This window comes from Narcine bancroftii, chromosome 5, assembly GCF_036971445.1.
Source record: "Narcine bancroftii isolate sNarBan1 chromosome 5, sNarBan1.hap1, whole genome shotgun sequence".
Classification (NCBI taxonomy): domain Eukaryota; kingdom Metazoa; phylum Chordata; class Chondrichthyes; order Torpediniformes; family Narcinidae; genus Narcine; species Narcine bancroftii.
In genome coordinates, this window is record NC_091473.1 from 203918887 (window position 1) to 203938330 (window position 19444).

Genomic DNA, 19444 nt, shown 5'->3' on the forward strand with positions numbered 1-19444 from the left:
GATGCAGTTGCATCAGAAGATATAATCTAAATTTACACTATGGGGCCCAGGGATGCATATGAATCAGTAGACATTATCCAACTTCCACCTTGAGGCCCAGAGATGCAGTTGTCTTTTGTTGGTAGTGACTGTCAGGAGACTTTCAAGATAATTAAATCATTTGTTCAAAGAGATAAGATCTGAAGTAAACAACTTTTGGGTAATATAAGCCATGGTCCCACTGTTGAAGTTTGAGACTCTCCAAGAGGTGGCAACATCTCTCAGCAAGAAGAAGAACTTCAAGAGTCCAGCTAACGTCCCGGTCGAGGGAGGTAGAGAAGCTGCTACCAGTGCCCCGACAACCTATACAAGTGTGCAGTCGTTGCCTCGCTTCGGCAGTTGGGACCAGTCCAGGCGTTGATAAGTATAATTGGGAAGGGCTTGCATATTTTAATGTGAATTCAGCTTTAGATTTAGCAATAAAGCCTTGTATAAACTGAACTGCTCTCGGTGTGTGTGTGTCTATTTTCTTTCGGTAGCTCAAACACTGTGACCAATCTAAAACGAACAAAATGAGAGGTATAAGTTTACCCAAGACAGCAGGGAAGACATTACCTGCATTGCCAACGTGCATGCGTTAAATGAGATGGTGTGCTTCAAAGGCATTACCAGCACCACCAACGTGCACGTGTTTAATGAGGGGCACGCTGCGAAGATGTTACCAGCACTGCCAATCTGCACGCTGTTCATGAGGGGGCGCGGTGCGAAGTCATTTCCAGCGCTGCTAACGTGCACCCGTTTAATGAGGGGGCATGCTGCGGTCATTACTGGCACTCCAACATACATTCTATAATGAGGGGGCGTGCTGCCAAAGCGTTACCGGCACTGCCAACGAGCACAGGTTTAAAAAGGGGTGCGCTGCAAAGGCGTTACCGGCACTGCCAATGTGCAGGTATTTAATGGGTGAGCGCACTGCCAAGTCATTACTGGCATGGCCAACATGCACGTGTTTAATGAGGGGGCACTGCGAAGGCCTTACCAGCACTGTCAACATGCACGCATGTAATGAGGGGGAATGCTGCGAAGGCATTACCGGCACCGTGAAAGTGCATGCGTTTAAGGAGGGGGCACGCTGCAAAGGCATTACTGGCACCACCAATGTGCACACGTTTAATGAGGGGGTGCTGTGTAGGCCTTACTAGCACTGCCAACGTGCACGCGTGTAATGAGGGGGCACGCTGTGAAGGCATTACCGGCACTGCCATTGAGAACGCGTTTAATGTGGGGGCGCGCTGCAAAGACATTACCTGCACTGCAAACGTGCATGCGTTAAATGAGATCGCTCACTTCAAAGGCGTTACCAGCACTGCTAACATGCACGCGTTTAATGATGGGTGTGCTGCAAAGGTGTTACCGACACTGCTAACATGCACGCGTTTAATGAGGCGGCATGATGCGAAGACCTTACCGACACTGCCAATGTGCACGTGTTTAATATGGGGGGGGGGGGGCGCTGCGAAGACATTACCTGCACTGCCAATGTGCACGTATTTAATGAGGGGCGCACTGCAAAGGTGTTACCGGCACTGCCAACCTGCACGCTTTTAATGAGGGGGCGTGGTGGGAAGGCATTACTGGCAATGCCAACGTGCATGCGTGTAATGAGGAGGCCGCTGCGAAGGCATTACCTGCACCGCCAATGTGCACAGGTTTAATGAGGGGGCAGGCTGCGAAGGCGTTACCGTCACTGCCAACATGCACGTGTTTAATGTGGGGGCACGCTGTGAAGACATTACCTGCACTGCCAATGTGCATGCATTAAATCAGATGGCGCGCTGCGAAGGCGTTACCAGCATCGCCAACGTGCATGCATTTAATGAGGGGGTGCGCTGTGAAGACTTTACCGGCATCACCAACGTGCACATGTTTAATGACGGGGCGCGCTGCGAAGGCGTTACCGGCACTGCCAATGTGCACGCATGTAATGAGTGCGCGTGCTGAAAATGCGTTACCTGCACCGCCAACATTCATGCGTTTAATGAGGGAGCGCGCTGCGAATGAGTTACTGGCACTGCCAACGTGCAGTCGTGTGATAAGGCGGGTCACTGTTAAGGCGTTACAGGCACCACCAACATGTTTAATGAGGCGGCGCACTGTGAAAGCGTTAGCAGCACCGTGAAATTGCACGCGTGTAATGAGCAGGCTGCTGAGAAGGTGTTACTGGCACCGCCAACGTGCACACATTTAATGAGGGGGCAAACTGCGTATGTGTTACCGGCACCGCCAAAGTGCCGCCGTGTAATGAGGGGGCACACTGGGAAGGCATTACCGGCACTGCCAACTTGCTAGCGTTTAATGACGGGGCACGCTGCAAAGGCATTTCTGGCGCTGCCAATGTGCAGGCGTGTATGAGGGGGTCGCTGTGAAGGGCTTACCGGCACCGCCAACGTGTTTAATGAGGGTGCATGCTGCGAAGGCGTTACCGGGCGCGCTGCGAAGGCATTACCGGCACTGCCAGTGTCCACACGTTTAATGAGCAGGCGCTGCGAAAGCCTTACCAGCACTGCCAACGTGCACGCATTTAATGAGGGGGCACGCTGCGTATGTGTTACCGGCACCGCCAATGAGCACGCGTTTAATGTGGGGTCGCGCTGCAAAGACATTACCAGCACCACCAATGCGCACGCGTTTAATGTGGGGTCGCGCTGCAAAGACATTACCTCCACTGCCAACGTGCATGTGTTTAATGTGGAGGCGCACTGTGAAAGCGTTACCAGCACCGTGAAATTGCACGCGTGTCATGAGGAGGCGCGCTGAGAAGGCGTTACTGGCACCGACAACGTGCACGCATTTAATGAGGGGGCAGGCTGCGAAAGCATTACCGGCACTGCCAACATGCATGTGTTTAATGTAGGGGCGCGCTGCGAAGACATTACCTGCACTGCCAACGTGCATGCGTTAAATCAGATGGCGCGCTGCGAAAGCGTTACCAGCACCGCCAACGTGCAGGCATTTAATGAGGGGGCACTGCGATGGCCTTACCAGCACTGCCAACATGCATGCGTGTAATGAAGGGGCACGCCGTCAAGGCGTTACTGGCACCGCAAAAATGCATGCGTTTAAGGAGAGGGCGCGCTGCAAAGGCGTTACTAGCACTGCCTACGTGCACGCTTTTAATGTGGGAGCGCGCTGCGAAGGCTTTACCGGCACCGCCAACGTGCACGCGTGTAGTAATGAGGGCCGCGCTGCGAGGGTGTGTGAGAATGTGTTGCAAATGTGTCCGCTGTGAATCTGCACGGATGCCCAGACGTGTGGTGAGAGGGGCTGCTGTGAACGGGGAGGTGTGAAGGTGCGTGCTGTGAGCGGGCCGCCCCTGTACTGTGTTGAGTCCGTGCTTTTGATACGTCCGTGAACCGTGTTGTGAATTTGTGTTTATTTGCTGATGCCACGTGAGCTCGTGACCGCAATCTGGGAATTGTTCACGCAGGTAAGAGGCAGGTCAGTGTCAGAGTAGAGACCCCCGCCCCACTAGATTCTGGTAAACACAGGAACCCGGGTTCTGTCCTCAAGCCCTTCGGGGCCCAGGTTCACCTCCGGGGCAGGCGTCGAGAGAGCAATCTCCGCTGTGTCTCCGTTCACCTCACTGCTACCTCCTGCTGGTGACTGGGTTGGGGGAGGTTTCGGTTCCTGCTGATGACCTGGGAGGGAGGAGTTTCGCTTCCTGCTGGTGACCGGGGAAGCGGGAGATTCGCCTCCTGCGGTGACCGGGGAGGCGGGAAATTCGCCTCCTGCTGGTGACCGGGGAGGCGGGAGGTTCGCTTTCTGCTGGTGACCGGGGAGGCGGGAGGTTCGCTTTCTGCTGGTGACCGGGTAGGCGGGAGGTGTCGCCTCCTGCTGGTGACCGGGGAGGGGGAGATGCCACCGACTGCTGGTGACCGGGGGAGATGTTCCCCTTCCTATTGGTGACCAGGGACGGGGGAGGTGCAGCCTCCTGCTGGTGGGAGAGGGGGAGGTGCCGCCTCCTGCTGGTGTCCGGGGGTGGTGTCGCCTCCTGCTGGTGACCGGGGGAGATGTTCCCCTTCCTACTGGTGAACAGGGAGAGGGGGAGGTGCCGCCTCCTGCTGGTGTCCGGAGAGGGGGAGGTGCCGCCTCCTGCTGGTGTCCGGAGAGGGGGAGGTGCCGCCTCCTGCTGGTGTCCGGAGAGGGGGAGGTGCCGCTTCCTCCTGGTGTCCGGGGAGGGGGAGGTGCCGCCTTCTGCTAGTGTCCGGGGGTGGTTCCGCCTCCTGCTGGTGTCCGGAGAGGGGGAGGTGCCGCCCCCTGCTGGTGGGAGAGGGGAGGTTCCGCCTCCTGCTGGTGTCCGGGGGTGGTGTCGCCTCCTGCTGGTGACGGGGAGGGGGAGATGCCACCGACTTCTGGTGACCGGGGGAGATGTTCCCCTTCCTACTGGTGAACAGGGAGGGGGGAGGTGCCGCCTCCTGTTGGTGTCCAGGGGTGGTGCCGCCTCCTGTTGGTGTCCAGGGGTGGTGCCGCCTCCTGCTGGTGTCCGGAGAGGGGGAGGTGCCGCCTTCTGCTGGTGTCCGGGGGTGGTGCCGCTTCCTGCTGGTGTCCGGGGAGGGGGAGGTGCCGCCTTCTGCTAGTGTCCGGGGGTGGTGCCGCCTCCTGCTGGTGTCCGGAGAGGGGGAGGTGCCGCCTCCTGCTGGTGACCGGGGAAGGTGGCGCCTGCTCCACGCGGAGCCGGAGGACGGGGTGATGTAATCGGCAGCTGCCCATTCACAATTCTCGGCGAATGAGGCCCCCCCACCCCCTCCCCCTCTATCGTCCCATCAGGTGCAGACGTCGGGCAGCCATCGCAGTCCCGGTAACATCTCCGCAGTCGCAGGGCAGGGAGTTGGCTCTCAAGGGCGAGGCAAGGAGAGGGTGGAAGACGGTGAGACGGGGTGGCGACAGGGGCAGAGAGAGACTGCGAGTATAGAGAGAGGGAGGGAGAGAACAAGTGACTGGGAAAAGGAGAGGGGGAGAGAGCAGGAGGAGGGGGCGGGGGGCTCCAGAGGCAAGTTCTTGCCGAGTGAGTAGATTGGGAGCAAAGGACAGAGCGAGCAAGGCAGAGTGAAAGGGAATGGGTGTGAGTGAGTGAGAGAGAGAGAGAAGGGATATTTTGACAGAGAGGAGAAAAAGAGACCGGCAGATAAGAGAAAAGGTTGACAGGTTGAAATCGAGTCAGAGAGAGCGTCTGACAGACTGGGTGGAGATGGTGTGGTGAGGGGGGAGAAAGGGATTTGTGGAAGACGGGAGCAAGAGAGGGGCTGAGAGAAGAGAGGGGGCAGAGAACAGTGGGGGAGGGGGAGGGAGAGGCAGCAAATAGACAGTGAGAGGGGGAGGGAGAGCGGGAGCCAGTTGCTGGCACTGGGAAGAGGGTCTTAGAAAAGAGGCCGAGGGCTGAGGAAGAGTAGGGGCTACAGAAAGGGAGAGGGGGAGGCGGTTGCTGGCACTGGGAAGAGGGTCCGGGAGAACGTGTAGGAGCCAGGGGAAGACGCCAGGGGCTGGGGAGAGGGGGCGGGGGGCGGGGGGTAGGGGGCGGGGGCTGGGGTGGGGTAGGGGCCGGGGATCGGGCACTGGGAGGGGAGAGGAGAGGCCGGGCCAGGTGGGCATGTAGTCGGCCCTGAGCGGACATGAGCCAGCAGACACCCCAGGGGACCCTCGGCGCCGCCAGGTTCCGGGCCCCGCCGCCCCACGTCGACATCCCCCGCAACCTGAGCTACATCTCGGGCCTGTACGAGAAGGCGTACAGGGAGGGGGGGGCGCCGGGGCGCGGCCGACAGGACTGGGGCGCCCGGCCGCCCGAGGGCTCGAGGAGGAGGGCCCGCTCCCTGCCACCCAGCGCCGAGAGGGGCAGGTTGCCGCCCGGCCGCAGCCGCAGTCCCGACACCCGCAAGCGGGTCCGGTTCGCCGATTCGCTCGGCCTAGAGCTCACGTCCGTCCGCAGCTTCAGCCGCTGGGACGCGCCGCGGGTCCCGGCCCATGTCCGGGCACAGCTGCAGCAGGACGCCCTCCGCCAGATCGGTGCAGGTCACCGGGGGCTGGCCTTCAAGGTGGGTGGGGGGGAGGAAGAGGGATGGAGGGAGGTGGATGGGGTATGAGGAGGATGGAGGATGGAGGGTGGGGTAGGGAAAGGATGGAGGGAGGGGTGGGAGAGGTTAGGAGTGGGAAGAGGGGGAGGGGTGGGATGGTTGAGGTTGTAGAGGGAGTGAGGAAAGGGTAGGTGGGTGGGGAGGGATGGAGATGGGAGGGAAAGAGTGGGGAAGTTGGGTGGAGATAGTGAGGTGTTGGGGAGGGGAGGATGGGGGAGAACTCGGGTCTGGTATTCCAGGTGGGTGGGGTCAGCCAAAGGGGTGGGGACGTGAGTTATCCAGGGAACATAATTCCCTGAAGGTGCAGTCACGTGTAGATGGGATGGTGAAGAAAGCTTTTAGTCCATTGGCCTCATCAATCAGAGCACCCAGGAGTTGGAATGTTATGTTGAAGTTGTAGAAGGCATTGGTGAGGCCAAATTTGAAGTATGATGTGCAGTTTTGGTCGTCGAATTATAGGAAGGGTATAAGCAGAATAGAGAGAGAGGGAGAGAGAGTACAGAGGAGATTTAGGAGAATGTTGCCGGGGTTTCAGGGTGTGAGTTACAGGGAAAGGTTGAGCAGGCTGGGACTTCACTCTCTGGAGGGTAGAAGGTTGAGGGATGATTGAATGGAGGTATTTAAAATTATGTGGGGGACAGATAGAGTCAATGTGGACAGGTTTTTTTCCACTGAGAGTGGGGGAGATTCAAACATGGAGGACATGGACAGAGATTGAAGGGGGAAAAGTTTAGGGGAAACAGGAGGGGAATTTCTTCACTCAGAGGGTGGGGTGAGTGTGGAATGAGCTTCCGGCCGAAGTGATAGATGTGGGCTTGATTTTAATATTTAAGTAAAAGTTGGATAAGGTATATGGACGAAAGGGGGAATGGAAGGTTCTGGGCTGGGTGTGGGTCAATGGAACTAGATGGGAGAAGGTGTTCGGCATGGACTAGAAGGGCCAAACGGGCCTTTTTCTGTGCTGTAATTGTCATATGATTGAATATGGATATATGGAAGGGGGGGATTGGTGGTGGGGGGGGGATTGGTGGTGGGGGGGGATTGGTGGTGGGGGGAAGGGGAGGGGAGGGGAAAGGGCACCAAGGCATGGGAAAGATGGGTGGGGGCTGGTGGTGGGATGGGAGAGGTGTGGGGTAGATGGGTGGAGGAAGGAGGGGAGATGAGGGTGGGGCGGGAGAACCTGTCATTTGAGGTGGGAGAGGTGAAGTTGGATGGGGAGTGGGGGTAGATGTGGGTTGAGAGACAGATCTTCTACTCCTTCCCCTCTTTCTCTTCCCCTTCACCTCCTCTCCACCCCATCTCCATATAACCATATAACCACTTACAGCACAGAACAGGCCAGTCGGCCTATTAGTCCATGCCAATCCCACCCTCCTAGTCCCACTGACCAGCACCCGGTCCATACCCCTCCAATCCTCTCCTATCCATGTAACTAATATAACCTCCCTATTCCTCTCCCCTTTCTCCCCCTCCCCATCTCCAATTGGCCCATCGAGACCGTGCTGAATACAGGGCAATTTAACCCATGACTTTACCCTATGACCTCGCCTCCCCACGATCCTCTCGACTCCCCCATTTCCCGAATTCAGCCCCTGTCCCAGACCCTGGGGAATGCAGCCGGACACAGGAAGAACGCACGCACGCTCACACGCCCGGACACGCTGACCGCTGGGCCACGGCGTTTCCTCTTCATTGCCCAGCCCCACCCCTGCAGTCGCTGCTGTCCGAGGGTCATTAGCATCGAGGGCCAGGGCCTTGTGCTTTAACCATTCCTCGCACCGATAAAATGCTGCAGATCTGAGCCAAACTCGAGGAGCCCGTCTCGCTGCAACGCTCCTCCCCCCCCCCCCCTCGGTTTCCCACCTTCTTCCCGATTCCAAGCTGGAGCAGAAACTGCGGCCCCAGGTGAATTGGCCGCAGATAAACAGGAAAGTTTGCAGTCGCCGTGATTGTCGAGCCGAGTCCAAACAGCAGGTTCCGCTGCCGCCACGGGGGAGAGGGCTGTTCGGTGTCACCCATCGGCCAGCACCTGCTGGGGGAGGGAGAGGACCGTGACCTTATCCACGTCCCTCTCGATTTTATAAACCGCATGTTTTGGAGTTAATTACTCGGTTACAGGATTCTGTTCAACCATATGACAATTACAGCACAGAAACAAGCCAGTTTGGCCCTTCTAGCCCATGCTGAACACCTTCTCCCACCTAGTTCCATTGACCCAGCCCAGAACCTTCCACTCCCCCTTTCGTCCATATACCTATCCAACTTTTACTTAAATATTAAAATCAAGCACATTAAACTCCTTCCCACACTCATCGCTGGTGTCCGCCCTTTGGCCCTCACCAGTCCTCTGTGTGGTCTCCTTCCCTACAAGGTCCACTTCCAGGCTCCCCTGGTGGCAATGGGTGAGTTGGGGAGGGGGTTGTTATTCTCCAGCTCAGGTGCCCCTCTCCCAGACCCTCCAGCTGTCGCAGTCCACTGCTGAGTGGGTTTCCACTCTGAACGCCCCTTCTCCAGGCTGTTTAAAATTTACGCATTGGAGTCAGGTCCAGGCAGTAGGACCCCAAAGATGAGTTACTGTGTCTCCCCTCTCACGTCCCCATGAGTGGCAACGCTGCTGTTTATGTGTTTGCAGATGCCACTTAGAAAAATGAGAGAGAGGGGTTAAATTCAAACGAGCATGAGGCAGCAGAATCTTTTTCGGGTGGGCAGAGAAATAGTGCATGAAATGTAATGCCAAGAAATATGAGGCATTGAATTTTGGGTGGGCTAAAATGGGTAGGGCCTAACGTGGTGAACAGCAGAGATCTGGGGCATGTGGTGAAGCAGTGGAATCCCAGTACAGGAACATGGAAACACAGCACGTCAAGCAGAGACCATGGGAATGCAGTCATGTACACATCACAAACAGACACAAGCAACACAGTCACGCACACATCACACAGGCACAAGGAACACGGTCACACACACATCACACAAGCACAAGGAACACAGTCACGCACACATCACACAGGCACAAGGAACACGGTCACACGCAGTCACAAAGAATGCGATCACACACACAGGCACAAGGAACATGGTCACGCACACATCACATAGGCACAAGGAACACGGTCACATACACATCACACAAGCACAAGGAACACAGTCACGCACACATCACACAGGCACAAGGAACACGGTCACACGCAGTCACAAAGAACGCGATCACACACACACAGGCACAAGGAACATGGTCACGCACACATCACATAGGCACAAGGAACACGGTCACACACACATCACACAAGCACAAGGAACACGGTCATGCACACATCACACACAGGCACAAGAAACACGGTCACACACACAGTCACAAAGAACGCGGTCACACACACAGGCACAAGGAACATGGTCACGCACACATCACATGCAGCCACATGGAACAAAATTATGCACACATCACACAAAGGTATAAGGAACATGGTCACACAAACATCACACACAGGCACAAAAAACACAGTCACACGCACTTCACACACAGCCACAAGGAACCCAGTCGCACAGACCTAACACGGAGGCACAAGGAACATGGTCACGCATACATCACATGCACAGGGAACACAGTCTCACACAAAGGTATAAGGAACGCGGTCACACAAACATCACAGGCACAAGGAACACGGTTCCGTACACATCACATGCAGGCACAAGGAACACGGTCACCCACACATCACACGCAGCCACATGGAACACGATTATGCACACATGCACAGGGAACAGTCACACACAAATCACACAAAGGTATGAGGAACACGGTCACACAAACATCAAACACAGGCACAAGGAACACGGTCATGCACAATTCACACAGTCACAAGGAACCCGGTCATGCACACATCACACGCAGGCATGAGGAACACAGAGGGAGCTTCCCTCAGTGTCTGTCCCTGGGAGTGAGTGAGGGGACGATGCAGAGGGAACTTCACTCTGTCCCCAGGAGTGTGTGACAGGATGCTGGGGAGGAGCTTCACTCTGTGTCTGTCCCCAGGAATATGTGAGAGGATGGTGGGGAGGGAGCTCCACTCTGTGTCCATCACTAGGAGTGTGTGAGGGGACAGTGCAGAGGGAGCTTCACTCTGTGTCTGTCCCTGAGAGTGAGTGAGGGGATGATGCAGAGGGAGCTTCACTCTGTCCCCAGGAGTGTGTGACAGGACGCTGGGGAGGAGTTTCACTCTGTGTCTGTCCCCAGGAATGTGTGAGAGGATGGTGGGTAGGGAGCTTCACTCTGTCTGTCCCCTGGAGTGTGTGATGGGATGATGCGGAGGGAGCTTCACTCTCTGTCTGTCCCCAGGAGTGTGTGAGAGGATGGTGGGGAGGGAGCTTCACTCTGTGTCTGTCACTAGGAATGTGTGAGGGGACGGTGTGGAGGGAGCTTCACTCTGTGTCTGTCCCTGGAAGTGTGTGAGGGGACGGTGCGGAGAGAGCTTCACTCTGTGTCTGTCACTAGGAGTGTGTGAGGACGGTGTGGAGGGAGCTTCACTCTGTGTCTGTCCCTGGGAGTGAGTGAGGGGACGATGCAGAGGGAGCTTCACTCTGTCCCTGGGGGTGTGTGACCGGACAGTGGGGATGGAGCTTCACTCTGCGTCTGTCCCCAGGAGTGAGTGACAGGACGCTGGGGATGGAGCTTCCCTCTGTGTCTGTCCCTGGGAGTGAGCGAGGGGACGATGCAGAGGGAGCTTCATTCTGTGTCTGTCCCCTGGAGTGTGTGATGGGATGGTGTAGGAGCTTCACTCTCTGTCTGTCCCCTAGAGTGTGTGAGAGGATGGTGGGGAGGGAGCTTCACTCTGTGTCTGTCACTAGGAGTGTGTGAAGGGACGGTGTGGAGGGAGCTTCATTCTATGTCTGTCCCTGGGAGTGTGTGAGTGGACGGTGCAGAGAGAGCTTCACTCTGTGTCTGTCACTAGGAGTGTGTGAGGGGACGGTGTGGAGGGAGCTTCATTCTATGTTTGTCCCTGGGAGTGAGTGAGGGGACGTTGCAGAGAGAGCTTCACTCTGTGTCTGTCACTAGGAGTGTGTGAGGATGGTGTGGAGGGAGCTTCTCTCTGTGTCTGTCCCTGGGAGTGAGTGAGGGGATGATGCAGAGTGAGCTTCACTCTGTGTCTGTCCCCAGGAGTGTGTGACAGGACGCTGGGGAGGGAGCTTCACTCTGTGTCTGTCCCCAGGAATGTGTGAGAGGATGGTGGGGAGGGAGGTCCACTCTGTGTCCATCACTAGGAGTGTGTGAGGGGACAGTGCAGAGGGAGCTTCACTCTGTGTCTGTCCCTGAGAGTGAGTGAGGGGATGATGCAGAGGGAGCTTCACTCTGTCCCCAGGAGTGTGTGACAGGACGCTGGGGAGGAGCTTCACTCTGTGTCTGTCCCCAGGAATGTGTGAGGATGGTGGGTAGGGAGCTTCACTCTGTCTGTCCCCTGGAGTGTGTGATGGGATGATGCGGAGGGAGCTTCACTCTCTGTCTGTCCCCAGGAGTGTGTGAGAGGATGGTGGGGAGGGAGCTTCACTCTGTGTCTGTCCCCTGGAGTGTGTGAGAGGATGGTGGGGAGGGTGCTTCACTCTGTGTCTGTCACTAGGAATGTGTGAGGGGACGGTGTGGAGGGAGCATCGCTCTGTATCTGTCCCTGGAAGTTTGTGAGGGGACGGTGTGGAGAGAGCTTCACTCTGTGTCTGTCCCTGGGAGTGAGTGAGGGGACGATGCAGAGGGACCTTCACTCTGTCCCTGGGAGTGTGTGACAGGACAGTGGGGATGGAGCTTCACTCTGTGTCTGCCCCCAGGAGTGAGTGACAGGACGCTGGGGATGGAGCTTCTCTCTGTGTCTGTCTCTGGGAGTGAGTGAGGGGACGATGCAGAGGGAGCTTCATTCTGTGTCTGTTCCCTGGAGTGTGTGATGTGATGGTGTAGAAGGAGCTTCACTCTCTGTCTGTCCCCTAGAGTGTGTGAGAGGATGGTGGGGAGGGAGCTTCACTCTGTGTCTGTCAATAGGAGTGTGTGAAGGGACGGTGTGGAGGGAGCTTCATTCTATGTCTGTCCCTGGGAGTGTGTGAGGGGACGGTGCAGAGAGAGCTTCATTCTATTTTTGTCCCTGGGAGTGTGTGAGGGGACGTTGCAGAGAGAGCTTCACTCTGTGTCTGTCACTAGGAGTGTGTGAGGGGACGGTGTGGAGGGAGCTTCATTCTATTTTTGTCCCTGGGAGTGTGTGAGGGGACGTTGCAGAGAGAGCTTCACTCTGTGTCTGTCACTAGGAGTGTGTGAGCATGGTGTGGAGGGAGCTTCTCTCTGTGTCTGTCCCTGGGAGTGAGTGAGGGGACGATGCAGAGTGAGCTTCACTCTGTGTCTGTCCCCAGGAGTGTGTGACAGGATGCTGGGGAGGGAGCTTCATTCTGTGTCTGTCCCCTGGAGTGTGTGAGGGGACGGTGCAGAGAGAGCTTCACTCTGTGTCTGTCACTAGGAGTGTGTGAGGATGGTGTGGAGGGAGCTTCCCTCTGTGTCTGTCCCTGGGAGTGAGTGAGGGGACGATGCAGAGTGAGCTTCACTCTGTGTCTGTCCCCAGGAGTGTGTGACAGGACGCTGGGGTGGGAGCTTCACTCTGTGTCTGTCCCCTGGAGTGTGTGAGGGGACGGTGCGGAGGGAGCTTCACTCTGTGTCAGTCCCTGGGAGTGTGTGATGGGATGGTGCAGAGGGAGCTTCACTCTGTGTCTGTCCCCAGGAGTGTGTGAGAGGATGGTGGGGAGGGAGCTTCACTCTGTGTCTGTCCCTGGGAGTGTGTGAGGGGACGGTGCAGAGAGAGCTTCATTCTATTTTTGTCCCTGGGAGTGTGTGAGGGGACGTTGCAGAGAGAGCTTCACTCTGTGTCTGTCACTAGGAGTGTGTGAGGGGACGGTGTGGAGGGAGCTTCATTCTATTTTTGTCCCTGGGAGTGTGTGAGGGGACGTTGCAGAGAGAGCTTCACTCTGTGTCTGTCACTAGGAGTGTGTGAGCATGGTGTGGAGGGAGCTTCTCTCTGTGTCTGTCCCTGGGAGTGAGTGAGGGGACGATGCAGAGTGAGCTTCACTCTGTGTCTGTCCCCAGGAGTGTGTGACAGGATGCTGGGGAGGGAGCTTCATTCTGTGTCTGTCCCCTGGAGTGTGTGAGGGGACGGTGCAGAGAGAGCTTCACTCTGTGTCTGTCACTAGGAGTGTGTGAGGATGGTGTGGAGGGAGCTTCCCTCTGTGTCTGTCCCTGGGAGTGAGTGAGGGGACGATGCAGAGTGAGCTTCACTCTGTGTCTGTCCCCAGGAGTGTGTGACAGGACGCTGGGGTGGGAGCTTCACTCTGTGTCTGTCCCCTGGAATGTGTGAGGGGACGGTGCGGAGGGAGCTTCACTCTGTGTCAGTCCCTGGGAGTGTGTGATGGGATGGTGCAGAGGGAGCTTCACTCTGTGTCTGTCCCCAGGAGTGTGTGAGAGGATGGTGGGGAGGGAGCTTCACTCTGTGTCTGTCCCTGGGAGTGAGTGAGGGGATGATGCAGAGGGAGCTTCACTCTGTCTGTCCCTTGGAGTGTGTGACAGGACAGTAGGGAGGGAGCTTCACTCTGTATCTGTCCCCAGGAGTGTGTGCCAGGATGCTGAGGAGGGAGCTGCACTCTGTGTCTGTTCCCAGGAGTGTGTGAGAAGATGGTGGGGAGGGAGCTTCACTCTGTGTCTGTCACTAGGAGTGTGTGAGGGGACGGTACGTTGGGAGCTTCACTCTGTGTTGTCCCCTGGAGTATGTGAGGGGACGGTGCGGAGGGAGCTTCACTCTGTGTCTGACCACAGCTCGAAGGAGTTATTTGAAATAGGTTTCCTGAGCAAAGGGGAATAAAGTGATCTGCTTCTGTTTTCTGTGACGGGTGGGGGAAGGGGTGCGCGAACATCTTAAATTCAACGCTTTACAATTGAAATTTATGGACTCATGTCTTCACACTAGAGGAACAGGGGACATGAGCACTCTAGCACAGGAGACAGAACTATGAATATTTCAAAACCTGCGATCGATACTTTTTTATTGCCAAGAAATATTTTTAAGCAACTAAGGAAAAAAACTGTTTATGGAGATGAGAGAGATCTAGGGTGTTCTTCAGGGAATCTCAATAATAGGATACAGGTTCCCCCAGAAAAGGGGAGGAATTGAGGTGTCCCAGTAGGTGAGGGTCAAGGGGACCCAGTGGGTGAGGGGGAGGGGATCGAGGGGACCCGGTGGGTGAGCCCTGTCACTTTCTTCTCCCTCCCACACTGTGCTGTTTCTTGGCCACCAGTGGGCGCTGTTCCTCAGTCTGAACCGGCTGTGTGTGTCATTGTTTTACGTCTTTGTCAGTGTTTCTATGTGTCTGTCATTGTTTCTGTCTGACTGTGTGTCATTGTGTGTGTCATTGTGTGTGTCAGTGTTTCTGTCTATGTGTCTGTCTGTTTGGAGTTTTTACTCTCCCTGTGACCCGACCCCGCACTGTGTCTCCGCCCCCACCCCACAGAGCCTCTGCAGGTCAATGGGTGAAGCACCCGCTGTGAATAGCCTCGCACTCTCTCCCCTCCCTCCGCGTGGCTGACGGGGACGGAATCCGGGGAGGGTGCGGGACGAAGGGCCGGGCGCCCGCACCCCGAGAGGAAGCCGATACTCTTGCCGTGTGTCTCTCCCTCTCGCAGGACCCCGGGCTCGCCCAGCCCCTGGAGCCGACCTTCGCCAACCCCATCTCGTCGGCCGATTTCGTGCAGCGGGTGCGGACGGACAAAGTGTGCCTGGAGGGGGTGGAGGTCGAACGCTTCCGCCTGCGGGGCACCGTCCGGGTGCTCAACGTCGCCTTCTCCAAGGAGGTGACGGTGCGCCACACGGCCGACGACTGGCTCTCCTGCACCGACACGCCAGCCCGGTACATCCCGGGCTCGGCCGACGCACACACGGACCGCTTCGCCTTCGAGCTCGCCCTGCCGCCCTACCTGACGGGTAGAGGCCTGCAGCTCGCCATCCGCTACCGGGTTGGCCTGGAGACCTACTGGGACAGCGATGGGGGGCGCAACTACCGCCTGCGACCCACCCCGTCGGCGTCCGGACATTCCGCTCCGCCCAACGACTGCGGCTCGGGTTGGGTTCACTTCGTCTGACCGGGAGCAACGGCGGGACGGGGCGGGCCCGAGAGAAGAGGGGGCAGGGCAGAGGGAGCCCCTTCCCCCCCCCCCCCCACCGATCAATGCCCAGCACCCCTCTCCCCACGATGGCCGCTCAGCCTCTGACCCCTCATCTCGCCGTCTTTCAATTCAGGCGCCTGTTTGGTTTTCACTCGCGACTTGACGGGAGGTGGTAGGGGTTTACCTGCCACTCCTCGCCCCCTCCGCGGGACCGCAGCTTTCAGCCCCCACCCCACCCTCCAGATGTCGGGAGAAGGGAGTTGCGTCGATATCCCTCCTTCCAGCCCCCTCCCCTGATTCTCAGCTTCTGTCCACATACCCGCAACCTGTGCTCTTTTCCCCCTCCCCTCTGAAATCTGTGGTGGGGGTGCGTGCTGTGACTGTCCTGTGTCCCACAGACCGGCCGGGCTTGGCACCGCCTTTAGTTTCTACCTCCCGGCCCCAACGCCGCCCAGACTCCATCCCCCCGCTCCCTTTCCCCGATGGAGAGACTCCATCCCCCCCCGCCCCTTTGAGGAATCCTCCCCTCGTAAATGGGGAGAACCCACCTTGTCTCCCTCTCAGGGCTATAATCAGATGTCTCCCCAACTCCGCGGAGGAGCGGGCCCACCCAGGAGAAGCCGGCGCTCACTCCCTGGACACCCCTCAGTCCGCAGGCGTGAACATCTCCAGAGGGTTGTGAACGTGGGCCGACCGACACGCAAATCAATTCCCTCCGCCCGGCGACGTTACGCCGCAGGACAGCAACCAACATGTTACTACGGTCGTTGTTACCCCAGCCGTCTCTCTTCAACGCACCTCCCGTCAGGAAGGAGCTTCACTCACCCATCGGACTGGCTCTCTCCCTTATGTTGTCGGACTCCTGAACGAACCTCACTCCAGTAAAATAATGTTGGCTCTGTTCGAACTGACCTCTCTGTAACTGCGATGTGTATTCTCCTGTGCGATGTACGGGTCGACCTGTTGGGGCTGCAACTTAAAACAAGGGGGTGTGGGGAGGCGAGGAGATCGTGACCCCAGTTTCACTCGTCCTCCCGAGGACCCCCGTCCGACCAGCAAGGTGCTGCGGCGCCTGGTTCGAAAGAAAAAGGCCTCTCCTCGAAAAGATGGGGGGGGGGGGGGAAGAAGGGGAGATGAGAGAGAAGGGCAGGGGTAGAGAAAAAGAAGGGGAAGGGACTTGGGGTCCCGATAACCCTCTGTCTGCTACAGCCAGGGGTTGGTTTCGTCCCCGTGTGACCAAATAGTTCAAAGGGAGCCGTTCGGCCCCTCTCGTCCGACCTCGCTCTCGCACATGCCCTTGCCCACCCGATTTCCATCCGCGGGCCTTGATTGGATTTTAGATGTAGACTGGGTTCCAGGTGGGAATATTTGAATATTTTCCCCTCACTTGCACCCCCCTCCCCCCACCCATGTTACTCACTCCACCACGGGTCCTGCCTCAACCTGAGTCCCAACCACGCCCAAGTGTCACCGTTCCACGGCCAGCAGCTCGCCGGGAGGCCATTCGGTTTGGCCGACCTGTCCCGGTTCCACACGAGAGCATGCGGGCCAGTCCCTATTTGGCTGTCCCACCCCAGTCCCCGGCAGTGTGGCCTGGGACACGGACTCAGCAACCTCCAGGTGGTCGAGTTTAATCCCGTCTACGACGCTCCAAAGGACCCTCCTGGCTCATTATGTTTGGCGTCTCCGTGACCAGCGTCTCACCCCACGGTCTCGATGTAAGGCTTTCGGACCCCCGTGTCTCCTCCCCACCTATCTTTTTTACCCTCGCGAACATCCTCACAGATGCCGGTCCCCTTTCCGCATTCACGCTCACACCCCGCGTGGAGAACCCGACACCAGGGAGCAGGAGGCAGGGTGTGCATTCAATATGTTCCAAGTTGCACATCCGGATCACACTCCAGGTATCGACTGCCGGCCAGGATCAAAACCTGGGGATATGTGTACGTTCCCGTCACTCATTCGGCGTCGGGTGTATTTTCCCGTCACACACTCGGGGTCAGGTCCGGTCGAGTTTGTACTGAGCAGTGTGTCTCGATGTGGTCCGTATCCCCGTGAAACGCGTGGACTGCAGTGTTCGCTGAGAAGCCTTATTGGTCGGGCGTGATCCAGGACCTTCGGAATGTGATCAATCGGTTTACATTCAGACCAAAGGGTCACTGCACTCACGCTGGGTCTATTCGATGTAACTTCTGATCAAGAACTGGCATCGTGAACAGACGGTCCGGTTCGGGTCACGTTCGGCTACAAGCCCTGGCCCCAACTTCTGAACACGTGTGTGATTTCGTCTGTGGGAAATGGAGCGGTTTGGCATCTGTGATTTAGTTTGTGTCCGTGTGTAAGTACCGGGAGCCACACCAGCCTCGGTCCGCTGCTCCGACACTCTCCCTTCGTCTCGGTTCATCCTGTCACGTTTACGGGCTGGTTGCCAGTTTTAATGCGTCCCCATTATTATGCCATCAACCCATGCACAACCCTTCACCCCCCCCCCCCCCGATCCTAATGAATTAACCCCCTCCCCCCTCTTTGATGGATAGAGGGAGGGGTGCGTCCCTGAGTGGGGAAATATCACCTGGAGGATAGATTGTCAGGCACACGACCAGTTCGCCATGGTCAAGAGGTCAAAAAGCCACCATGCAATTATAATACCCTCAAAATGACGAGGGTATAACGATAGTTGACCACCAGCAGGAACCTGGAAGGGGGGGGGGTTGTCCATGGAACACTACAACACAGAACAGGCCTTTCTGCCCTTCCAGTCTGTGCCATCTATTTTTCTACCCGTCCCACTGACCTGCCCCCGGTCTATATCCCTTCCTACTGTGGTGAATGTCTGCCAAGCTGCCTGTCTCCCCTCTGCCGATCCTTGCTGTACTAATATTGGCTGTGCATTATCTCTATTGTTAAGGACACTCCCCTTGGATATAACTGTATATGCATCTATTGTCTTTCATTATTGTACCATGAGTTTCTGCTAATAAAAGCCATGATTATTGTTTGACCACATCGTCTTTGTCTACTTCATCAATTTTATTAGCAGAAATGGAAACAGCCCTCAGGCCAGATCAGCTGATAATTGACCAGTCTGCCTAGAGGGCCAGAGAAATTTTCAACCACTGGATTGCTTGTTTCGATTCCTACATGGCTTGAAACAACGTGGTCGATGAGGCAATACAGTGGGGCCACCTGAATTCCCTGTTGGGTGAGGTCCCTTTTGCCAGAACTCAAGGTGCTTTTTTTCTTTGGCTTGGCTTCGCGGACGAAGATTTATGGAGGGGGTAAAAAGTCCACGTCACCTGCAGGCTCGTTTGTGGCTGACAAGTCCGATGCGGGACAGGCAGACACGATTGCAGCGGTTGCAGGGGAAAATTGGTTGGTTGGGGTTGGGTGTTGGGTTTTTCCTCCTTTGCCTTTTGTCAGTGAGGTGGGCTCTGCGGTCTTCTTCAAAGGAGGTTGCTGCCCGCCAAACTGTGAGGCGCCAAGATGCACGGTTTGAGGCGTTATCAGCCCACTGGCGGTGGTCAATGTGGCAGGCACCAAGAGATTTCTTTAGGCAGTCCTTGTACCTTTTCTTTGGTGCACCTCTGTCACGGTGGCCAGTGGAGAGCTCGCCATATAACACGATCTTGGGAAGGCGATGGTCCTCCATTCTGGAGACGTGACCCATCCAGCGCAGCTGGATCTTCAGCAGCGTGGACTCGATGCTGTCGACCTCTGCCATCTCGAGTACTTCGACGTTAGGGATGTAAGCACTCCAATGGATGTTGAGGATGGAGCGGAGACAACGCTGGTGGAAGCGTTCTAGGAGCCGTAGGTGGTGCCGGTAGTGGACCCATGATTCGGAGCCGAACAGGAGTGTGGGTGCTACTACTCTGGCTATAGCCCGGGAACGTCTGACCACAGAATGTGGTACTTGCTCGACATCAGTTGCTGACCAGATGCCAGAAACCCAGGGAAAGTGATGCTGCCGATACATTGACCCTCGACTCACTGGCAAACAATTGTGACGTCAGGGCAGTCAATGTGCAATGCCTTGAAGCTGGATGCTTTAGTCAACGTGATTGACTCTAGTTACATCTGACAGAGGCTGCTGGAGACGGAGCCCTTAACCTACGACCGGGCAGTCACTCTAGCCAAAACACTGAGGAGTGCCTTGCAAACCAGTGAA

At 56.8% G+C, this 19444-nt stretch overlaps 1 protein-coding gene across 1 annotated transcript; it reads left to right on the forward strand.

Moving 5' to 3' along the window:
• Nucleotides 1-5589: 5589 nt before the first annotated feature.
• Nucleotides 5590-16187, forward strand: LOC138764612 (protein phosphatase 1 regulatory subunit 3E-like). Its single transcript, XM_069940739.1, has 2 exons — nucleotides 5590-6068; nucleotides 14797-16187. The coding sequence occupies exons 1-2, from the start codon at nucleotides 5649-5651 to the stop codon at nucleotides 15250-15252; spliced, it is 876 nt and encodes a 291-aa protein (XP_069796840.1). The 5' UTR covers nucleotides 5590-5648; the 3' UTR covers nucleotides 15253-16187.
• Nucleotides 16188-19444: the final 3257 nt, after the last annotated feature.

Excerpts from the sequence above, each read along its gene's own strand:
- LOC138764612 (XM_069940739.1), top strand. The coding sequence starts at position 5,649 with ATGAGCCAGCAGACACCCCAGGGGACCCTCGGCGCCGCCAGGTTCCGG. Across the intron at positions 6,069-14,796 it reads ACCGGGGGCTGGCCTTCAAG|GACCCCGGGCTCGCCCAGCC; the intron begins GTGGGTGGGGGG and ends TCCCTCTCGCAG.